At 38.7% G+C, this 23,165-nt stretch overlaps 1 protein-coding gene across 7 annotated transcripts; it reads right to left on the bottom strand.

The window, feature by feature from the left end:
• Positions 1–21,464, bottom strand: ACBD5 (acyl-CoA binding domain containing 5). 7 transcript variants are annotated; one of them, XM_063452567.1, is made up of 14 exons: positions 21,352–21,464; positions 19,897–20,029; positions 19,131–19,251; positions 15,913–15,985; positions 14,240–14,354; positions 14,091–14,123; positions 10,543–10,710; positions 9,887–10,093; positions 5,705–5,805; positions 3,939–4,113; positions 3,146–3,345; positions 2,475–2,522; positions 1,127–1,236; positions 1–425 (listed from the first exon to the last, which is right to left on the bottom strand). In XM_063452567.1, exons 2-14 carry the CDS (start codon positions 19,970–19,972, stop codon positions 413–415), a joined length of 1,440 nt encoding a protein of 479 aa, XP_063308637.1. In that variant the 5' UTR covers positions 19,973–20,029; positions 21,352–21,464; the 3' UTR covers positions 1–412. The 7 variants fall into 7 exon arrangements, with proteins under 7 accessions (XP_063308637.1, XP_063308638.1, XP_063308640.1 ...); XM_063452568.1 differs by having other exon boundaries at positions 9,887–10,090; XM_063452570.1 differs by having other exon boundaries at positions 10,552–10,710.
• Between the last annotated feature and the right edge of the window lie 1,701 nt (positions 21,465–23,165).

The following is a 23,165-nucleotide window of genomic DNA, read 5'->3' as shown; positions in this document are numbered from 1 at the left end:
TTCATTTCAGGTAAGTTTTATTTATAATAGTAATAAAAAAATTAACACAAGGAAACATTCTCCATTTCCTACAATCCTGTCAAACTGATTTTATTTGTACATCTGTTACAATTGCATCGTCCTGGATATTTTTTTTGCAAAATTATATTACATCTATTACATGCTTTCAATATTTTTAAAAATAATTTAGTCTCCATACATGGTAAAAGTAACTCTTAATACTACAGCCAACATGGTTTATTATTCCTGGTTTCCAAGCCTTAGTAAAAATTAGTCCTTAATTTTGTTATTCATGTAGTGCAATGAATTTACTATAGCAAACTGAACATGTCCGAGCCTCTGCGATCCACGTTAAGACGATTGCAGCACATCTCTGCTGATCTTTCAGCCTGAAGAGCTTTAACTCACATGATCAGGTCAACTTCCTAAAAGTGAAAGAATGTTAAAATGAATTTCAAGTTACCGGAATACATTTCATCTTGTGTTTACCACTGCTGCAATATCAAAACAGTGTTTTAACCCCTTAAGGACAGACGACGGATATATTCCGTCATGATTCCCTTTTATTCCAGAAGTTGTGTCATTAAGGGGTTAAGAACAAAAAGTCTCTACCAACCACAACTTTTGGACTCTTTTTACTCCCAAGTCATCACTCTTGTGGACAATGTTGTAATATCGTCATGCCCTTATAAAATATTATATATAAATTTCATATTTTTAGTACAGATACAAACATAAGGTTATGGTGAACATTACACCACTACATGATATCAGAAGGAATAATTCATAAACATTCTGTAATGCAATAAGAGGAAATTGTTGGGAATTCAAAGTACATTTAGATTTTTAGTCCAAAATAGGGGAACTGAAAATAAAAAAAAAATTTACCAAATGTGGCTATTTTGGTGTAAAAATGTAAAATTTTAACAACCCTGACTGTTGTAAAACAAATTGTTAAAATTATAGTGTTTAGGGAACAAAAGAGGATTTACTCCCTAAATATTTAAATGCCATTCCTCAGAGACCTGTGTTAAATACTCCAAAGAGATACTGGCCAAATAAAAATTGTGCTATTCTTGTTGCAGTTATTCCTTAATTTGTAAGTTTTAAGACACATGAAAATTACCTTCTTTTTCTTTGAAGATACGCGTTCATTAGCCAATGAGCAACAAATGGCCATATGATTGCAAATGCTGCTGTTCCTGGAGAAATGCCAAAGGGCCACCAAGATGGTCTCTAAGGGGCAAACAAAGTAGTTCTAGGTGACAGGAATATATTATTCTGCTTCTTTACAGTGAGGAATCCTCACTCCACTCTATAGAATGACAGTGCTAAATATTCCGAACAGGCAATTCATGTATTTCCAGACTTTTAAGCTACAACATATTTCCCAGCATGAACCTGGCTTGGTTTTTTCCCCACAAACTTCTAAGCCTTTGCCCCCTTTTTTAATGTTTAATCTCTAGCTCATCTTTTATATAAATTTGATTTAATTTATAAAAAAACATTTCTGCACAAAAAAAAAAAAACAGAGATACAGAATTGGGGATAGGTGTGTGTAGTTAGAGAAATAGACAGACACTTACAGACAATGTCTTAGTAACAGGGCTGAACTACTGATTGTACACTGTTGCACACCTGCCACCAGCTAAACATATGAGTGCATTTATTCAAGTTAGAGAGATATGAAGTTATTCACTAAAAAGTGAATATTGTAGTAATTCAGAGTAAATCTAATGTGTATTTTAAATTTTAGGCAAAATTCTCCCTGATAATTTTCACTTGAACCTTTTTTATTCCGCATATCTGGGCACTATGCCAGTATGATGAGTTATAGGGCTGGTAGAAAAATATTTCCAGGGCCGCTTCTTATTGGCAGTCCAGCCCTGTCTTGCACGCTCGACCCCAACTCTGCAATCCATCTGATTAAATCAGAGAGTAATGCTGCTCCCACTGCCCTTCCTTGACATTCGCAAAGAACCCATACCCAGGTGACGTGTACAACATGAAGATGTGTGATGTTATCAGCATACATGCACAGGGACATTGAATGAGAAATGTACCCGGATGCAATTGGCAGATCTGCACATTAAAACGGAAAGAGCTAGCAGAGGAGGAATGGGAGAAAAAAGCAGGTTTAAAAAATAAATTTTTAATCGGTCTTATACAGCACTTGGACTTTACAGATTAAGCAAAACAAACATGGGCATTTTTACAGACAAATTGATACATTATTAGATACACTGATACAGGAGGAGTACGGAACCCTGGCTGTGGTCTTCAGTCTAATGTCTCCAACATCTACAGAGGGCTGTGCAAGACAGCCTGTGAGCTTACAATACTTGAAACGGTTTATATTGGCAAAATGAAATGTTCTTTTAAACTCATTAGCCAGTTTGCACAGATATACATCACACCATCAACAGTTCTACAAATTCAGTAAATAAATATACACAACAGACCCCACAACCTACCTTTTTCGCAGGCTTTCTATAACTTGACTCAACAGCCAATGACTTAGCCTGAAGAAGAAGCATAAAACGTGTTTATTTAGAAATGCTTAGATTTATGTATTGGACTATTAGTTGTGCTGCACGACAAAAGTTATATTACAGAAATGCAAGGGTTTCAAAATGTTTTGTCATTTCTCCTTCGCACTCCCAGGCTTGCTGTATAGATGTCTGCTATAAAAAGCAAAAATAAATTTTACATGGACCGCTGTACTAAAGTAATAAAGTAACAGCAGGTTAGAATCACTCACGGTAAAATTAAAAAGAAATGGTTAATGCAAGCTTGACACGGAATTCAAGTCCCTTCCCTCTAATAATATAATTTGTGTTAAGGTGCTGCAAATTATATTCAAAATTGTTGAGTAGGAACTTATTTTCCAACTTTGATATTTTGACTGAAATTTTGCATGTTCGTTTTTAAAACGGACTACAGGAAATAACATAAGACAAAGCAGATAAGGATTCTAACGTAAACAGGCAAGACATTGCTGATGGCAGGATCATTCTAAAAAAATATTTTGTAATTCTTTTCCATAGAATTCAGATATACTGAATCATCACTCTGCTATTTTATCGATAAAAAGCCATGTTGAAATAGCCCATGTAATGGCGATCTTTGATTAATGAGCCTGTACCTGCGAGGCAGTGAGGGACTCTAGGGTATGGAGCCTTTGAAGAACATTCTGCATATCCTCCTGCAACCGCATCAGGACCACATTAATCTGTTCAGTCAGACTGTCACTTGGACTTCTCTCTGATCCCCAATGTTCTCCATCTCCACCGCTATCCATCTGACCTCCTCGAAAACCGTCACCCATACGATTCGTATGACTAACTGAAACATTTAAAGAAAAGAAAAAAAACAATTTGTTAATATACAGATCCAGTGGACCAGAGGCGAGTTCTTCCTAACATGTAGGATAATGATGTGTTACAAATTCCAAAGTAGTGCAAACCAGCAGAAACATAGGCATGGTGACTTCAAGAATAAAGCCAACCTGTTAAATCAAGGTTTTTAAATCCAACTAAATTCAAAGTGCTTAAAGGGATTACTACTTTTAATGGACAACTTTAAGGACACTATAGGCACAGAGACCACTTCATTTCATTGAAGTGGTCTGGGTGCAGTGTCCCTATTTTAGAGAAACTACGTTTCCATTGCGGTGTTAAGACTGCCTTTAGTGTCTCTTCCTGTTATTGAGAACGCTGAGGAGGAAGAGACTGAGCCAGCACTGAGAGACATTGGATCTAAAATATGGTAAGTGGGGAAAAAAAGTGTTTTTTTGTTTGTTTGTTTTTTTAACCCTTTCAATGCTGCAGCAGGAGAAAGGGTGCGGTGGAAAAGGGACACTATAGTGTTCCTATAACTAATCATAATCATGAAACTGAACAATCTGATGAATTACTAAGGAAGGATTTGGAATGTACCTTTTCCTCGTCTGGAACTAGTATAACCAGACTTTTCACTTCCAAATTTTTCTCTTTGAGGTGTGCGACTAGATGGGTGTTTATCATCCCCTCCATATTTCTTTGCATCGCCAGCTGAAGTTTCCATAGCATCGTCTGATAACATGGCATCCTCCAGCAGCTGACTGTGATCCACCTGTTAATCACATGAAATGCAGCTATGGGACAAATCAGAGTGTAACACAAAACCAATGTTTTTTCATTGGTACACATTAGAGCAAACAAAAATGTTTTTTTTATTTATTTATTTTATAATGCTTTATTTTTGTGGTGCAAGATAATATTTACATTTAATGAACTATGAATTACCAGAGTTATAACAATCAACTCCTGTATATATAGCAAGGCATTTAAATACAGAAGGCACTGCACCGGTTTTATATTGTCGTGCTAATCAATGCTATGCATGAACCTCTTGATGGTATGTATAATGGTGTGGAGACTAGTGTACGCTATATAGAGGGGCTCTCAACAGACTTAAGGTTTTTTTCTTTCATAGAAACATAGAATGTGACGGCAGATAAGTACCATTCGGCCCATCTAGTCTGCCCAATATTTTGAAATACTTTTATTATTTCCGTCCACAACGGAGTCATTATGGGGATATGCGCGGGGCAAGGGATGAGGTGTCGCCTATATAACTTTGGATTTATCTGATTGGATGGACCGTAGAGGTTTTTGCCTTGCTAGTTAGCTTGGTCTGTCAATGCGTTCCCTCCAGTGTCGACTAGGGGATTAGTGAAGATTGCAGTGTTATGTCGGTCATGTCTAATCAGGATCTCGTATCGACCCCTAACCTGAGGGGGCCACTGAGGGTGTGAGTTGAACAAGAGCCCCTGGCTCAACTCCGGTGTGGTTTGTTGCACGCTGGCTGGTAAGGACCCTTCCATGTTTTTACTTCCTAACGTATGTCTATTATGTCTTCTTCTGTGGCTTTGACTCGTGTTCTCACTGCTTGTATCTGGGCCAGGTTCATGTTTGCATTAAACAACTGTTTCATTTCCCATATCAATTGTCGTATGTCTCGTTTTGTGGCTGGGGCCAAGTCGTCTCCTTCTGCTTGCAGCATTCCGGGAGGCTGGGACTGATGCGAGTCTTCCTGGTTCTCTGGATTAAGTCCTGAGCAGGTAAAGCTGGAGTCTGGATCGGGCTCAGCCGCCATCTTGTGGCTCACAGGCCGCTGTAATAATGCCCCTATATTTCGGGTGTCTTTGGCTGCCCTCTCTTGGGTCTTTTGGGATTTCATCCCCATTGTCGTGCTGGTGAGTGGGAGCCGCTCTGTGGGTGGTTGGGGGAAATACTGTACCTAAATTCCATGTACAGTTCCAAAATTAGCAGTAAGGTCACGTCCAATGGGAAAGTGAGGCGGGCATGTGTCTTGTGGCAAAATTTTCTGTCCTCCTGGCATCGGTGAGTAGCCCTCGGTGGGTAGCCCTCCATGCAAGCTCATCACTTGATCTCTTGGGTCTTCGGTTAAGTGGGACCTCGGATGGCTGCATCGGTGGGTAGCCCTCCATGCAAGCTCGGTGGGTAGCCCTCCATGCAAGCTCATCACTTGATCTCTTGGGTCTTCGGTTAAGTGGGACCTCGGATGGCTGCAGATTATTCTCTGTCCATTCGATTCTGTGGTTAAGCTCTGCCTCCTTGCCAGAAATTAGTTTTGTTTTTTTTTTTAAATAATTTTCCAAACAGTGTCCGGTCTACCCAGGTCAGACTGAGATGCTTACCTCTTCTTGTCCAAACTGCTCCATAGAATCACAGAAAATCTCACTGTCCGAATCACTTGTCAAATGTTGCATTGCAACAAGATCATCTGGGCAATCCTCTTCTACAAGCAAACGACACAAATAATCAAATAAATATGTAGCAGTAATGATAGTTTTTACATTTTTACTCATTTTGTTTTAAGCTCAATGAGGAAAACGTAAATTTGTACAGAACAAACTATGTACAATTCTAATTAAGAGAACCCGAAGTGATCGCTAACCCTATATACGATTAGACATTTTATATTCTAAATAATGAACAGTTTCCCTCCTGGATAATCTCTGTTTGCTCACCTCCTTATCCATCTGCACTTTATTCCAGTTTAATTGGATTTTGATAAAAACAAGGTACTCAAGAGCAAAAAAAAATGTAATTATAACTCTGAGAGAACTGATTTACTAAGTGGCAAATTGCTCTTCAGAACCCAATGTTCCCTGAGGCTGCACTGGATATATTTAGCTGACAGAGGGGGGTGGGAAATAAAAAATTCAGATTTAAAATGAGGAAGGCGCTGCGATATGTTCAAAGGAACAGACAAGACATTTCAAACAGAATTTCATTTTAAACGAAATAAGAAAATGCAGCAGTATGAGATTAAAGAGGCTGCATAGACAGTCTGAGCTGACAATCTAACATTTGTTATGCTTATTAAGATTCAGGTATGTGTTTTTTTCGGCTGTATTACGTTCTACCGTTTATTAGTAGAAAGGAACCGAGCCACGTGACACAGGGTTTGAAATCAGACTTTACAGCACAGTAAGACAAGTGCTACCTTCTGTCCATTGACAGTATTACATTGTCACAATGTCATCACAAATCCAAGAATTTCTGGGTAAACATGGAAGGTTACTAGCTATGACATTGTGCCAATCAAAGATTTAAGCAGTTGCTTAAAACAGTTTATATGGTATTGCTACATTTACCTAGAATGGTATCTTAACTTTAAAGTTTAGGCAAATGTAAAACGAGTCCTAGTACTTTAGATGAATTGGTTGTACCACAAAAGCAATAACAGACCACATGAACATTCCCTGGCTGTTTCTAGTTAGGAAATGATTAATGGATCAAGTTATTCAAAAATGGCCAGAGTGTAAACATGAGCAACCCAGGTCAAAATGACAACAGAGCAGGTTACAGCACCCTTCGTTATTATGTAAACAAACGTTTACATAGATTTTACAGCAGATTTAAAATAAAGAGAAAAAAAAAAGCATGTTAAATGTAAAATGTAGTTGAATTTGCCATGTTTAATTGCCAATGATCTTCCAATGCTGTGCTGTTTGCAAGCATCAGGGTGTGCAATTCAGATTTTTTTTTAAATGGCAGGCAGACCATCTCCCTGATCTCAGTATATTACTGGAGAGAATAGTAGTGTGTGATCTGAGTGATCACCGTTACTGTGATATAACTCCCTGATCTCAGTATATTACTGGAGAGAATAGTAGTGTGTGATCTGAGTGATCACCGTTACTGTGATATAACTCCCTGATCTCAGTATATTACTGGAGAGAATAGCAGTGTGTGATCTGAGTGATTGCTGTTACTGTGATATAACTCCCTGATCTCAGTATATTACTGGAGAGAATAGCAGTGTGGGATCTGAGTGATTGCTGTTACTGTGATATAACTCCCTGATCTCAGTATATTACTGGAGAGAATAGCAGTGTGTGATATGAGTGATTGCTGTTACTGTGATATAACTCCCTGATCTCAGTATATTACTGGAGAGAATAGCAGTGTGTGACATGAGTGATCGCCGTTACTGTGATATAACTCCCTGATCTCAGTATATAACTGGACAGAATAGCAGTGTGAGATCAGAGTGATCGCCGTTACTGTGATATAACTCCCTGATCTCAGTATATTACTGGAGAGAATAGCAGTGTGTGATCAGAGTGATCGCCGTTACTGTGATATAACTCCCTGATCTCAGTATATTACTGGAGAGAATAGCAGTGTGTGATCAGAGTGATCACTGTTACTGTGATATAACTCCCTGATCTCAGTACATTACTGGAGAGAATAGCTGAATGTGATATGAGTGATCGCTAACAGTTACTGTGACATAACTCCCTGATCTCAGTACATTACTAAAGAGAATAGCAGTGTGGGATCTGAGTGATTGCCGTTACTGTGATATAACTCCCTGATCTCAGTATATTACTGGAGAGAATAGCAGTGTGGGATCTGAGTGATCGCCGTTACTGTGATATAACTCCCTGATCTCAGTATATTACTGGAGAGAATAGCTGTATGTGATCAGAGTGATCGCCGTTACTGTGATATACCGTATTTATCGGCGTATAACACGCACTTTTTTCCCCTGAAAATAGGGGGAAAATCGTGGGTGCGTGTTATACGCCGATATCCCATAATTACTTACCTGTCCTGAAGCGTGGGCCGGCTTCACAGCTTGCACCGCGGTACAGGAACTTTAATTTCATGTTCCGGTTTCCGGCGGGACTGAAAGGAAGTGTGCACACTATTGTGCACACTTCCTTTCAGTCCCGCCGGAAACCGGAACATGAAATTAAAGTTCCTGTACCGCGGTGCAAGCTGTGAAGCCGGCCCACGCTTCAGGACAGGCAAGTAATTATGGGAGGGGAAGTACACTATGGGAGGGGAGGGGGGGGGGGAAGTACACTATGGGAGGGGAGGGGGGGGGAAGTACACTATGGGAGGGGAGGGGAGGGGGGAGAGAATACTAAGGGAGGTGAGGGGAGGGGGAGAATACTATGGGAGGGGAGGGGGAGAATACTATGGGAGGGGAGGGGGGGGAGAATACTATGGGAGGGGAGGGGGGGAGAATACTAGGGGAGGGGAGGGGAGGGGAATACTATGGGGGGGAGAATACTATGGGAGGGGAGGGGGGGAATACTATGGGAGGGGAGGGGGGAATACTATGGGAGGGGAGGGGGGGGAATACTATGGGAGGGGAGGGGGGGGAATACTATGGGAGGGGAGGGGGGGGAATACTATGGGAGGGGAGGGGGGGGAATACTATGGGAGGGGAGGGGGGAGAATACTATGGGAGGGGAGGGGAGGGGGAGAATACTATGGGAGGGGAGGGGAGGGGGAGAATACTATGGGAGGGGAGGGGGGGAGAATACTATGGGAGGGGAGGGGGGGAGAATACTATGGGAGGGGAGGGGGGGAATACTATGGGAGGGGAGGGGGGAATACTATGGGAGGGGAGGGGGGGGAATACTATGGGAGGGGAGGGGGGGGAATACTATGGGAGGGGAGGGGGGAGAATACTATGGGAGGGGAGGGGGGAGAATACTATGGGAGGGGAGGGGGGAGAATACTATGGGAGGGGAGGGGGGGGAATACTATGGGAGGGGAGGGGGGGGAATACTATGGGAGGGGAGGGGGGGGAATACTATGGGAGGGGAGGGGGGGGAATACTATGGGAGGGGAGGGGGGAGAATACTATGGGAGGGGAGGGGAGGGGGAGAATACTATGGGAGGGGAGGGGGGGAGAATACTATGGGAGGGGAGGGGGGGAGAATACTATGGGAGGGGAGGGGGGAGAATACTATGGGAGGGGAGGGGGGAGAATACTATGGGAGGGGAGGGGGGGAGAATACTATGGCAGGGGAGGGGGGGAGAATACTATCGCAGGGGAGGGGGAGAATACTATGGCAGGGGAGGGGGAGAATACTATGGCAGGGGAGGGGGAGAATACTATGGCAGGGGAGGGGGGGAGAATACTATGGGAGGGGGGGAATACTATGGAAAGGGGGGGACACTATGGGATGAGGGGGGGGGGGGGGATACTATGGGAGGGGGGAAATTTCCTGGAATTTCTTTCTAAAAATGAGGTGCGTGTTATACGCCGGTGCGTGTTATACGCCGATAAATACGGTAACTCCCTGATCTCAGTATATTACTGGAGAGAATAGCTGTATGTGATCAGAGTGATCGCTAACAGTTACTGTGATATAACTCCCTGATCTCAGTATATTACTGGATAGAATAGCAGTGTGTGATATGAGTGATCGCTAACAGTTACTGTGATATAACTCCCTGATCTCAGTACATTACTAGAGAGAATAGCAGTGTTGTTGCAGGCTGATACTGTGAATTTTAGCTTTCTTTGAAACTCAAAAAAAAAAAAAAGAAGAGAAACATATGTATACCGTCGCCTCTTTCTAGAGGACCTTCAACATCCACTGCATCAAGTTTCTTTTCATTTACATCCATCTCATCGTTGGCCTCATTAAGAGAAGATTTAGTAGGGGTGTAATTGGCCATATCTGAAATGTAGTCGCTGTGATTCATCAGTAAGCCATTAGCAACAGCTGTCTTTGGGGTTGTTTGAACTGCTGAATCCTGTTCCTGTTCTTCTATCATAAAACACAAAAACAGGCATAACTGTATCTCCCCGTATAACCCACATGTGGATGATCAAAAACACTGCACGGCATTGAGGTGTGCAAGCATGAATAAACCAAGAAAATGTAACTCACAAACAAAAAAAGTCTGAACAACGCAAAATGGTAAAGGACTACAAAATAAAAAGAAATACAAGAACACACAGGGAAATGTGGACAATTGGCCAGGGGACTAAAAGTGGTCTACAATTCTAAGTTTAAGGAATAACCGCTAACCCCCTCGCCCCCCTTGCCTCCCCCCAAAAAATAGCTATCCCTTTTCTTCCACTAAACAAAAATAAACAGTGTCCACTTCTTCAAAGAGCTAATCAAGGAAACGGATCTTCATTTTGTAGGAGAGCTGCAATGCAGTATTCAAGAAAGGAAAGGAAAACGATGATGTATAACATTTTACGACTAACTTAAAATACCCTTTTCACTTTCTTCTTCTTCTTCTTCTTCTCCTTCTTCATCATCGCTTTCATGCCTTGCTGTACCTTCTTCTTGCGACTCTGCTCCACTGTCACTACTTTCTGTCTTACCATTAACAGCCTTAAAATTTGGTGTAGAGGTCAGGGCACTGCTGAGCTCTAAAGAATTCACAAAAACAGACAGACCAAGTTTATATATGTAAATTGTTTCAATTATTTTATAGAAGAAGAGATTCAAAACAATTCTTAACTAAGAAAAAAACAAAGGATGTTGCAAGCACCATAACCACTAGTTTTGTTAAAGTGATGATGGTGCTACAGACTTTAAGTAATGTCCCTCTGCTTTTGTCAAGCAGCTTTTTTTACTGATTTGACAAAAACTATATGATTTCCTGTCACCCAGAGTCGTCCTCCACTGCTTGTACCTGCCCAAGTGTTACTACGACAGGTGGATTTGTCTCAGTATTTTGGGGTTACCAGATTTACACAATTTCCCTGTAGCAATCTACAGCTTCTCAGGTGCATGGGGTGAATATGCATTGGACGTGTAGTTCAACAGCAAAAGTACACCAAGCACCTTCTCATTTATGTTTGCTTTCGAAATCACTGCACAGGCAAAGCAATAATGAAATACACTGCACTAACAATTTGGAGTTCATTTTTCGATTACATACAAATAATGTTAATGTATACCTCTGCTAAAATAGTAGACTAGTGCAAAATTAATCCAGTATGTTAGTCCCCTCTGTCAGCAAGCATGTTATTATAGCCCATTAAATAGGGCGCTGTTTTAATTTGGAGATGGTGCTACTATAAATTCTCCCAATAAGCCATTTCGGGTTTTGATGTGACACGGGGGTCTTAATGACCGTCACATTCATGGTTTCTGTGCCCACGTACCAGGCTTTCAAACTGTAAACATGCCTAATGCTCTATAGAAATATCAGTATATAAACAGCTTGCAGCAGAGAAGAAACCCAAAGAGAGCCAACAAATACAAGCTGTACAATACAACAGACTATTTCAAGCGGAGACAGGTCTAGTTTAATGCTTCGTCTGCCTCTTTCACAAACATTGCTGAAGACATTTCAAATAACACACAAACATTCAGCCTATGCAGAAAATAAAGACTGTTGCTTAGGGAATACACTTGCTGCACCTTGAGTATGAGGGTGGGCAAATGGATCACAAATGCCAAGTCCTTCAATAATGAAATCAGACCGGAATGATGAACAGAAACATAAATAATAGTAATAATAGTGAGCAAATAAACTAAAAGGAGATATTTCTGGCCAAGACTGCAGTCTAAGATACGCCATTAAACTTACTTGGTTATAAAGGGAAAATGTGCATCAAAACGCTCTTTCCACTAGTTTGTATCTCCACTTTTACAGTATATCTATGCCAGTCACATTCCATGTCAGGCCACAGACTGGGTCAACGTTGAAAACACCCACAATGCAACACTAATTCTCTGCATCACATGCCAATTTTGCACAAGATATTAAGAGATTTTTAAAAAAAAAAAAATTTTTGTGAAACAAAGGATTGTGGAAGATATGTCTAAGAATAAAAATGATAAGGCACAAGAATGTACCCTTGTAACAGGGAAGTACCACAAGGAGGAGAGGAAATAGATTATATTGGCTTTAAACATTTGTAGCAGACAGTATTTCTTATCATTACAAATAGAGATTAGGAAGTAACCAATATACCCCCATAGGACCATAGGTAATACAGTAGTATGTATGTATAAGTGTATTTGCTTAATACTGTTGGATGTTAAAAGCCAAAGTTTGTATGCATCATTATAAATTGTCGTAAAATATTTTTTCCAGGTGACAGGCTCAGATTACACTATTAAGGAACACACGTGATACATTGCCATTATAAAAAAAACTGTGAACTGTAACTTCGCTGGAATAAACACCATTCAATAAAACATTGTATATCACCTAACCTGTGCTAACTTTTTTCATGAGATGCATTCGATTTAGACATATATAAACTGATAATTCTCAACTGAACACCAGCTACTTGTGTCAGTGCTCTAATTGCGAAAAACCAGCTAAGGTACCAAAAGAGAGACTCCAGGGGTCTCAAGGGGCCTAATCCCGGGAATAGAGAAAAATATATAAAGAAAAACACAATGCTTATCACAATCTCAAAGAAAATTGTGACTCGCTGTGTATCCTGGAGATGTACAGTAGTCTAAACGGAAATACTTAAATAATATTAGGATATCCCTAAAAGGTGAGGGTTCTAAAATAAAAATAAAGTGCCTAAATGCTCCACAATATATGGAAAATATATAGATATTGGGATAATATCAGGTATCCACTATGAGCTTTATTATATCTGGCTCAGTGGGTAACCGCAATGCTATCTATATAAAATCTAATATATTAACCAAAAAACAAAGATAAACAGAATACTCTAAAGTGCTACCTCTAATTAGCACAAGAAACACTCTATATTAGCATACATATCCAATGTTGCCCCAAAAAATCCTCTACAGTGAGGTCTAAAGATTTAATTATCAATTAGTGCTGGATTGGTAATGCTGGTAATATTATAATCCAAAAAATACACATATCAGAGAATAAAATAAAAGGAAATAAAGTATGTACAGGACTTCAAGAAATAAAAGAGTCTTGTCTCTCTATATATGTCTAATGCAAGTAAATGAAGGAGTGTTAGATATAGATGTCATGATGCTTACTTAGAATGCTCAATGATACATCTATAGACAGATAAATAAAGTAGAGAGTATATAGTTATAAGAAGGTAAAGGAATGTAGATGGTATAAAATAAAATAATATCACATTTGCAGTGACAGATAGTAATAACCAATCTCTCCCTTCCCATATACACTTCTAAGCAAAAAGTGGAGCAGACTAGATTAAACAAAAATGAAACATAGAAAACCCTATAGGGTTTTTGCTTATTTAAGTATTTCCGTTTAGACTACTGTACATCTCCAGGATACACAGCGAGTCACAATTTTCTTTGAGATTGTGATAAGCATTGTGTATTTCTTTATATATTTTTTTTCAATTTAGACATAGATGCTTTGTCACAAAAGACAAAGTCAGGCTACACACGGCAAATGTCAGAAACATTGTTTTAATTGTTTTCATTTAATTTGCTTTGTCTGTGCTGACTGCTGGAGGAGGGGTGGGGGGGGGTGGGTGGGTTGAAGACAGAGTTTAAAACAATGACTGACATGTGGCTAAGGTAGATGAACCTAGGTGCAGAAAATTGAGGTGTGGATTTCCACCTTTTCATGTAATTTATCACATCTTAAATGTTAATTACATGGATACATAAACAGAAAATGTAAATTACTCTTTAATATCATCCTTCAACACTATATAATGACGATACAGACAGCTACTAAGAAAAAGGATGTATAACAAAAGCCACATTCAAAGCTAGAAATGATGTAACACAATGAAAAGGTTGCTTTAAATAAGTCAAATAATAGTACTTCCCCTTTTCAGTAAAACACATATTGTGTTTCTTCTTTTATTCCTACCTTCTAGAGATTTAGTAACTTTGTCCAGCCGTACTGTCATGTGAAAGAAAAGAGAACAGAAAGATCTGACAGATGGAAATTGACAGAAAGTGGAGAAGGAACATATTGACTAGGTTTGTGCTACAATAGAAAGCAGAAGTTAGCCCAACCTGATGATACACCAGATCCTCTGCCATGTTTTTTGTCGTCCACTAGTTCATAAAATGGACCTATGACTTGAAGTAATTCTTCCACTTTCTCCGTCATTGGAATGGTCTCAAGGATCTAGTTTCCAAAATGCAAGAGGTCACAACATAGCATAGCAATCACCACTGCCTGTTAGCCTAGCCATACTCTGTAAGGTATGCTTAGGGTAACAGAATATCCATCCATAACATTGAAAGAAACACACACACACACATACAACACCAACGTTAGCGACGAATATCATTGCAATCATTTGCCTTATTTTCAATGGATGATCTAAATGAGACTTTGAAATTCAAGGCTGCTTTTTTAGTTTACCTCATTAGCATCAAATCATAAGAATTAGAAACGTTTCTATGTTTGTATTTTAGTAATAGGTGTTTTTTTTATTATACCTGAGAACTCACCCTATTTGGCGCAGCTATTCTAGATGTGATAACAGACTGCAAGGCAGACGAAGATTCATCAGAGGGAAGTTTTACACCACTTACGTCATAACTTTGCCAAATACCACCATATTATATTATTAAATGACAGTTCTAAGGGAGCTACCAAACAAGGTTATCTACAACTGCACTGCAGAGTAAGAATTTAGGATTCAAGTTAACATCTAATCTAGAGTTGCCGGGGCATTATTGGAAATGTAGTTTAAAAATAATCAGACACCACTGTGCTATACAGCAAGAAGCCCGTAACAACATGCACTTTAGGTTTACCTACCCTGGAGCATATTCTGTTCTCAGAATTCTGCGCATTCCGTACATTTCTCACACTATCTACACTAGAAACACACTCATATGTCTTAGAAACAAGAAATAAATAAAAAGTAACACAAAAAAAATAAAAAATAAACAGAAAGGAGAAAGGGGTAGTAAGATGTGTGACACAAAATTAACTAGCAAACAAGTGAAAAAGAGAGAAATCTCAATGTATCTTACCTGGTAAAATATTTTATAAGTAAATATTAAAATAAATAAGTGCCATCGCAGGGAGTCTGGAGTAACTGTGCTGAAGTAATTATTCAAAGAGGTAACAAACACCTTTTTCTTACTCTTGTATAACACATTCCACTTGTGAGTACTGTATTGCTGGTACCTTATTATCACAGTGTTTATTGGCTTGACTGCTACGCATGGGATCAGAGGTTACCTCGTTATTATAATTACAGTAACATCCTATATATACACATTTCCATTTATACAACTTAATTAGTTCATAGATGTATGCAATTATGAAATGTCTTTCAAATGGCAAACGTACATCATTTGTTTTTGGTTTTCTTTTTTACTTTGTCAAGAGCTTGTTGGCCCTGCTTCCAAAGAATAAAACTTTAAGCACCCGACTGGTTAGTATGCCGTATTATACTATATTGCAATCTCAAAAAATAAAAATGCAAATCCTTTTCACTAGAGAATACTAAATAGCCAGTGAGAGGTACATGTAAAATTAGATGTACTTCGTAAAGTTAATAGGTAAATTGCTTAATTTCTGTCCAAAAAAAAAAAAAACATGGATATGAGCTTAGGAAATACCAAAGTACATGTAAAACACAATTTTTTAATTTAATTACATTTTTTTTTTTTTTTTTTTTACAATTATCATAATTATAACAAAATTAAAATCTACAACTACGAACCTTTTTCATTTCCTCCACATATGCAATCATGGCATCTTCTTTAGACATGTCACCTAGAGCGCTCCAAGCATCCCTAAAATATCAAATCAATTCATATTTGAAATACATCATTAAATGCTGTCAGGATATTTATATCGGCAGACATTTTGCGCTATGATAGAAATTAAAAGTGTATACTGCCTGAATCACTCAGAACAGAGCAGACTCAATTTTGGATTTCAAGCTAACAAAGACACAAATTTCTATCCTTTCTGTGACTAACCTAGCTGGAGCTAAAGAATGCATTGTATATACAAACCAAGTGTTAAGAAATGAGAACGGGGGATGGAAGACTGTCTAAATGTTAATGGAATAGAAATAATTCTAAACCCAGACATTAGTGACAGATAAGATTAGTAATTGATCTTACTTTCTAAATTTTATAAGATTCCCATTGTAAGTAAAAAGATGAGACTGAGTTTATAACTGTCATTTTAGAAATGACAGCAGGAATTGGAGACACACTGTCTGAAGAAAGCCCAAATAAACTCTTTGAACTGACAGAAAACTTAAATTATAGGTAACCATAAAGATAAGCTAACTTCAGAATAGCCACCAGGAAAAGTTAACTCTTTCCTGGATAGGAATGTTTAGTGGGACGAGACTGCCCTCTATAGACCAAATACTTAAATTGCTATCTGGAAGGTAACCACACCTCCAGTTTTCTATTGGTCTATCACCTAGTGCCGAACAGAAAATTTTTCCCTTTAAAAAGTTAAGACAAAGGGAAGAGAGGGGCAGAGTAAGCAAGGGGAGAACAAAGACGAGAAGTAAGCAAAGCAGTCAAAGAGTCGGAGTTGAAGTGAGTTGGAGTTTGGGTTTCAGATTCGGCCATGCAGAGAAATCCATGACAGATATCCTCTCCAGGGCACTCAGACTTTCTTACACACAAATCACACATCCATTCAGTTCCTGAGACTACCTACTCATCTGATGAGAATGTCTACTCAACTGGTAATTATACTGGTTTCATTTAATTAATTAAAAATGTTCTAATAGCATGATATATGACTGTATAAATCACGATCAGATTTCGATATTTCGAAATCTTAGTTACTAAAGAATATATAGTTATAGCATCCCATTCTGCAGGTGGGAAAAGAATAATTATATATTAATGTGGTTACAATCACATGTTAGCATATCGTGTTTATCCAGGTGTATTGATTTGCTCTAAAATAAGATAAAATATCTGTTTAGGCAAGTTAAAATTCTGCTTATAGTCCTTCGGAGTGTCTGCCTCCGTGTTTTTCAAAAACGAGAATGTCATGTGGGGGTGGGGTGGCCATTTTGACATCCCGACTCAAGTCCCACACCAATGGTATAGATGTGGCTAATCTAACTACTTACACACACAAGCATAAGGGCGTATTTGGTATGATAGACTCAATACACTAAACGTGACCTGTCATATTAATAGTACCTCTTAAAGATTAAGCATAATTGCAACTCTAACATGCATATTTAGCTTAACTACTGCACGTTGACCGAAGCAAATGTCTCTTATTGATAATATGCCATAGCCTTGTCTACCTAGTCTTCAATTTAAAACATAGGCATTATCACACCTAAGACCAATTTGTCATATCTTGTTTAGCTATGAACACCAGACCTGTATATGAAGCCTATCTTTACTACTTTTATTACTTTTGTTTCTCAACCAAGCTTGTATAACTCTGTTTACATGATTGTCTCATATAAAAAAAAAAAAAAAACATGGCAATCTTTCTTTGAGGTGCATGGCACACCATATTGATGTTGTTACTTCATGTTATCCCACAATGCCTCCTCTTTCTCTTCTGTACCCCATGACGCATATGCCATAATAAAAGAAAGATTTACACAAAAAAAAAAAAAAATTCTGCTTATAGAACATGGTAGATTACTCCTATTGGATGGTTCCAGGAAATGACTAATGAGCTGGTTTATATGTTATTTTATTTAAAATTACATGAGAATAGGTCTTAATTACCTAGGAGGTCTAGCCAGCATTGAAAGGGTTATTCTAACTGTTAGCTAAAGTTTTATGGCCTTATGCTGCAAGCTGTGTGAAAGAAAGCTTTCTCTGTGTGAAACTTTCACTTTCTTTCTCTGTGAAGTCCCTCATAAATCTTGTCTTGACAATTGACAGCTAATGTTGTAGATTCTATACAGTGTCAGCCATTGGAATGTATTGCCATTGTATGCATACTGATGTTATACTAAATATTCATTGATTATTGTCACGCATGTTACATATTATTATTATTTAATTTGTCACAATAAATTGTATCTATTTTTATAACAAATTGTGATTTTATTTATATGGAATACATTTCACTTACATGATAACGATCTTTGGGATCTGAGAATTGAAATAGTGGGCAATTCTCAACCGTTTACTATTATCATCCCATAAATATCCCCACAATGCCAAGGACCTTTGTTCATTGAACGGTGATGTGCAGGATTCAGGCAAAAGAAGTAGAATTGTGAATAATTCTCCAATTCTCTAATATTTTTATTTTCCCCCCAGCTCTGCCAGTCAGTTGCTGTTACCTGTTAGTGTGGCTGAAGCAATGATAGGCATACCTGGTATTTAAATACTGCTGCATTTTAAAGTACCACTATAGTGCTAGGAAAACAAACTTGTTTTCCTTGCACTATAGGGTCTTTGGGTGTTCCCCACCCTCCCTCATGGCCCCCCTCCCGCCGGGCTAAAGAGGGAGGAAGGGGTTAAACACTTGCCTTTCTCCAGCGCCGGGCTCTCTCGGCGCTGGGGACTCTCCTCCTCCTTCCGACGTCATCGCCTGATTACGCACGCATTAAGTCAGTCCATAGGAAAGCATTTCTCAATGCTTTCCTATGGACGGCAGTGTCTTCTCACTGTGAAAATCACAGTGAGAATCGCGGAAGCGCCTCTAGCGGCTGTCAGTGAGAGAGCCACTAGAGGCTGGATTAACCCTCAGTGTAATCATAGCAGTTTCTCTTAAACTGCTATGTTTACAGCAGGCAGGGTTAGCCTTAGATGGACCTGGCACCCAGACCACTTCATTAAGCTAAAGTGGTCTGGGTGCCAATAGTGGTCCTTTAAGAAAATTGTGTATATTTATTTACTTCACAGGAGTAAAAGTAACAATTTTAACATAAGAGTAACAATTTTAAAGCAAACAACAGCTTCCCAAAAAATGGGAACTCACCATTTATATCGTCCAACTGGATCCCAAAACTGAGGTTTGGAAGTATTACAGGGTCCTAAGGTTGCTTGTTTATAAAAGCTGTAGAATTTCAGCATCATTTCATTTGAGGGCTGAAATGACCCTAAAAAAATGTTGCAAGGCACAAAAAAAAAATATATACTCTTAAGGACATTAAGTAGAAACACATTTGAAATCATAAGGAGGTGGCATTTTAATAGTTACTAATATTTGTGAACAATTCTGTAAATGCTGACTTTATATCACAACAAATTGTAATAAAAATATAAATAAAAAGACACCCATACAAATATAACCATAATGCGAAAAGGGGAAACAAAACATAACCAGAATGAGAAAACGATAATAAAATATTTAAATAATGGAAAAAAAATAAATAAAAGCCAGAATGAGAGTCTCTCTCTCTCTTTTGGGGGGCTGAGGGGGACTCTCATCTAGAGCATAGAAACTGGAACCGCGAAAGTATCTTTTCTATTTTGCTTGCATATTTGTATAATTAATATTTTTATGTATGATCTATATCAGGGGTGGCCATAAGGTAGATCCACAGAGGTTTTAAAACTACACTCCCATGATGCTTTGTCATTCTACAGGCATGCAAATCATTGTGGTAGTTGTAGTTCTGCAACATCTGAGGATCTACCTTTTGGGCACCCCTGATCTATATATTGCCTTTCCAAAACAGGGTTCTATTCCAGTCTATATGAACCCTTTCAAAGGAAACAACAACAATATAGCAAATACATACCATTTTTGGGCAGACTTTGTATTACACTGACAGCTGCTTCAAATCGGGTTTGATAAAGAGGCTTAGTGTCTGCCATATTGTTTCTGGGTGATGTTCAAAACAAAGTCTGAACTCCTAAAAGACCTGCATCAAACTAAAGAGAATTAATAGTTAGAACAGTCACGGTTTAAAAAAAACAAACTGTGTACTAGAAGGGTATATGTTGAAGAATTTTTATCCCGTTTAAAAAAAATGTGCTGTTTCTATGTTATTCTTCAATAATAGCACATTTTGCAATTCTGGTTTCAATTTTCAATTAACCGTTTTTTTTTTTATACAAGGTGGGATTTTATTTTTTTTGTCGAAAGCAGGTACACTGTAACTTAAACAGAAAACCTGCAGTTGAAGGAAGGAAATTTGAGGTAAAACAATAAATTGTATATATATATATATATATATATATTTATATTTATTACAAACACAAAGGAAACAATACAACAAATGTTTATGGTCTAACTGGGTAATTTAGAGTCTAGTCATAATTATTTTTATTTTTTTTAAATCTAGCTTTCTGTGTTCTCTATTCTTGCATCATTTTAATAATTTATGCCAATAACAGGAAAGCTAATATTTACAGACAGACTTCTCTACGCACATGCAAGTTTTAGAGTTATCAGGCACTTATCGGAAAACACAGGAACATGCTAAAAAATACAACATATCTGCGTCAAAACATAACAAGTTCAATGAACCAGAACAAGAATAGAAAAAGTAACCTACGAGATCAAGCAACGACTACATCCTATACAACGAAAAGGACAGCTCCCCGGAGACAGAGCGACCTGGAGACCCCACAGCTCCAAACAACAATAACAGGGAAGGCTCAGACACCTAGCAATGACCAATTTTAACTGTAACATGACATTATCAAAACTGTAATAGATCAGGGTTCACAGAGCATATGCGTAAACATACAAGTCATGTTCCCCCACTAATTCTACTCTATGGTAGTATTCCCTTCCCTCAACATCTTCTCTTCCTGTGTCTCCAACTCCTCGTCTGTAAGCCTACCTATTGTACAGCGCTGTGGAATCTGTTGGCGCTTTATAAATAATAATAATAATATTAATCATAGGCTAATAACATTTGTATTTAATGAGTAACATATAGCCCTCTGTCTCTTTAACCTGCAAAATAAATATGAATCATAATACAATGACAAAGCAGTCAGATAACATTAATTAGATATTGACACATAGTCCCCCACCTCCCCCCCCATGCAGTGACCAGCTGGACACCCATAGCTGCCTGTCTGTAGGGCTCAGGTTAGGGAGTCCAAAGGTCAGGTGAGCTCTGAGGCTGCAGCTTGGGCCCAGCCAGGCCTGGGGGGACTCAGCAAGAACAGCTCCCCAGAGACAGAGCGACCTGGAGACCCCCACAGCGCCAAACAAACAATAACAGGGAAGGCTAAGTCACCTAGCAATGCACCTGCACCCCTCACAGCCGACATGATGATCTCTCCCCACTCTGCTGTCACTGCTGCGCGCACTGCGTGCCGGGAAATGTAGTCTTCACAGGGGTTTCACGGCCACAACCATAGACATAACAACGCGCGAGCACGCGCTTTTTTTTTTTTTTTAAATAACTTTATTGACAAGGAAAGCAAGAGGACTAAAGCACAGCGAGAAGAACAAAACAAAAGCTACTTAGTGGCCGCTCAGCCTGTGAATGTTGTCCTGGACGCCATCTTGGGTGTCAGAGACCTTGTTCTTTATTGTTGTGAAATAGGAAATAGTTGCACCAGCTGATTTGAAATAATTTATACATTAATTTTTTTACAGTTCTACATTACAGCCAGAACAGACATATATTAGTATGGAAAGACACTTATTAAATATAACTGGTGAAATGTATCTTTTAAAATGTCAAGGCATTAAGAGAAGCTCTCAAAAGTTCACAATTTGTTTTGATTTTAGCCTTATTTTTTTATTTTTTATTTTAAAGAATTAGCTGATTTCCGAAATAACACTGCATGTAGGCATGAAATAAAATATCTTTGTACTCATATAGGAAATACCCATGTAAGAAATAAACCATGTCGGGGCTCATTTCTATGCTTTTTGGCGAAAAAAACACCCATAATTTTTTTTAATACCAAAGGCCAACAGGTTTCAATGATCCACCCCTACTTTTAATGTCTGCACATTACTCACACCCTGAGATCTCCACTGACACGGACTATGTTTCGGAGTTTGCAGTTTGAGCGTACGTCTGTTATATGTGTGTATGTATATCTCTCTATTTTTTATTATTCTTATTATTTTTTTAATTGACCTTCTCACTTCTCTGAGTGGCATTTTTGTTTATTTTACAAAAATAACATGAGATTCTGAGGGTTCTGCGCAATATCTTAGCTGTTCCTAGAACGTCACTCTTCTGGACACTGATCTCAGATGTCCCACCTAAAATCTGCTGAAGCCTAGAGTGCCCCTATAGCAACTGGGAATTATACTGATTTCACTTTCCACATCCTTTCTAGCTCCTCTTTCAGTCGCTAGTATTTGTCCACCTTTTCCTGTTCCTTCTTCTTTCTGTTATGAACACTGGGTATTGCCACATCCACCACCACTGCAGTCTTCCGTTTCTTGTTTACCAGTGTATGGTGGGTTTGCCAGTACCTGCTTGTTTGTCTGGATCTGGAAGTCCAACAGGATCTTAGCCCTCTCATTATCAACAACCCTTTGAGGCACGTCCCTTTTAGACTTGGCAGGTCCAGATCCAGCCCATATTCTGTGCAGATGTTTCAGTAAACAATCCCAGCAACTTGGCTGTGCCTTTCAGTGTATACCTTCCTTGTTAACACAGTGGCTTCTAGTGCTATTCCCCACTTACCCATTGAGTTCTTCATGAAAGATCTTAGGCTTTGATTTAATAAGCTTCCCAAATGATTCATTGTTAGCAAAACTTTTCAAATTATGTATCTACATAGGTCACCATAAAAGTCTATGGGAATTTTTGTAGATACATCTTTGGAAAGTTTTTTAAACCCTTAGTGTCTCGTTGACCTTGTATAGAGCCAAGGAGTCCAGTATCCATGTGTGTGGCATTGTGTCGTAGGTTTTCCTGTAGTCAGATCACACTGATTGGTCTTTCTGGTTTTGGAATCTTGTGATACTGTTTGGTCTAATAGCAGCATGTGTTTACAGCCTCTAATGTTGTTTCCTGTTCCATTCTGAGTATTGCTTAAGTATTGGTTTATATGCCCTTCGATCTTGGAGGCTATGATGCTT

This window comes from Pelobates fuscus, chromosome 4 (genome assembly GCF_036172605.1).
Source record: "Pelobates fuscus isolate aPelFus1 chromosome 4, aPelFus1.pri, whole genome shotgun sequence".
Taxonomy (NCBI): Eukaryota; Metazoa; Chordata; class Amphibia; order Anura; family Pelobatidae; genus Pelobates; species Pelobates fuscus.
The sequence above is the reverse complement of the archived record's forward strand: the minus strand, read 5'-3'. Positions and strand labels throughout refer to the sequence as shown.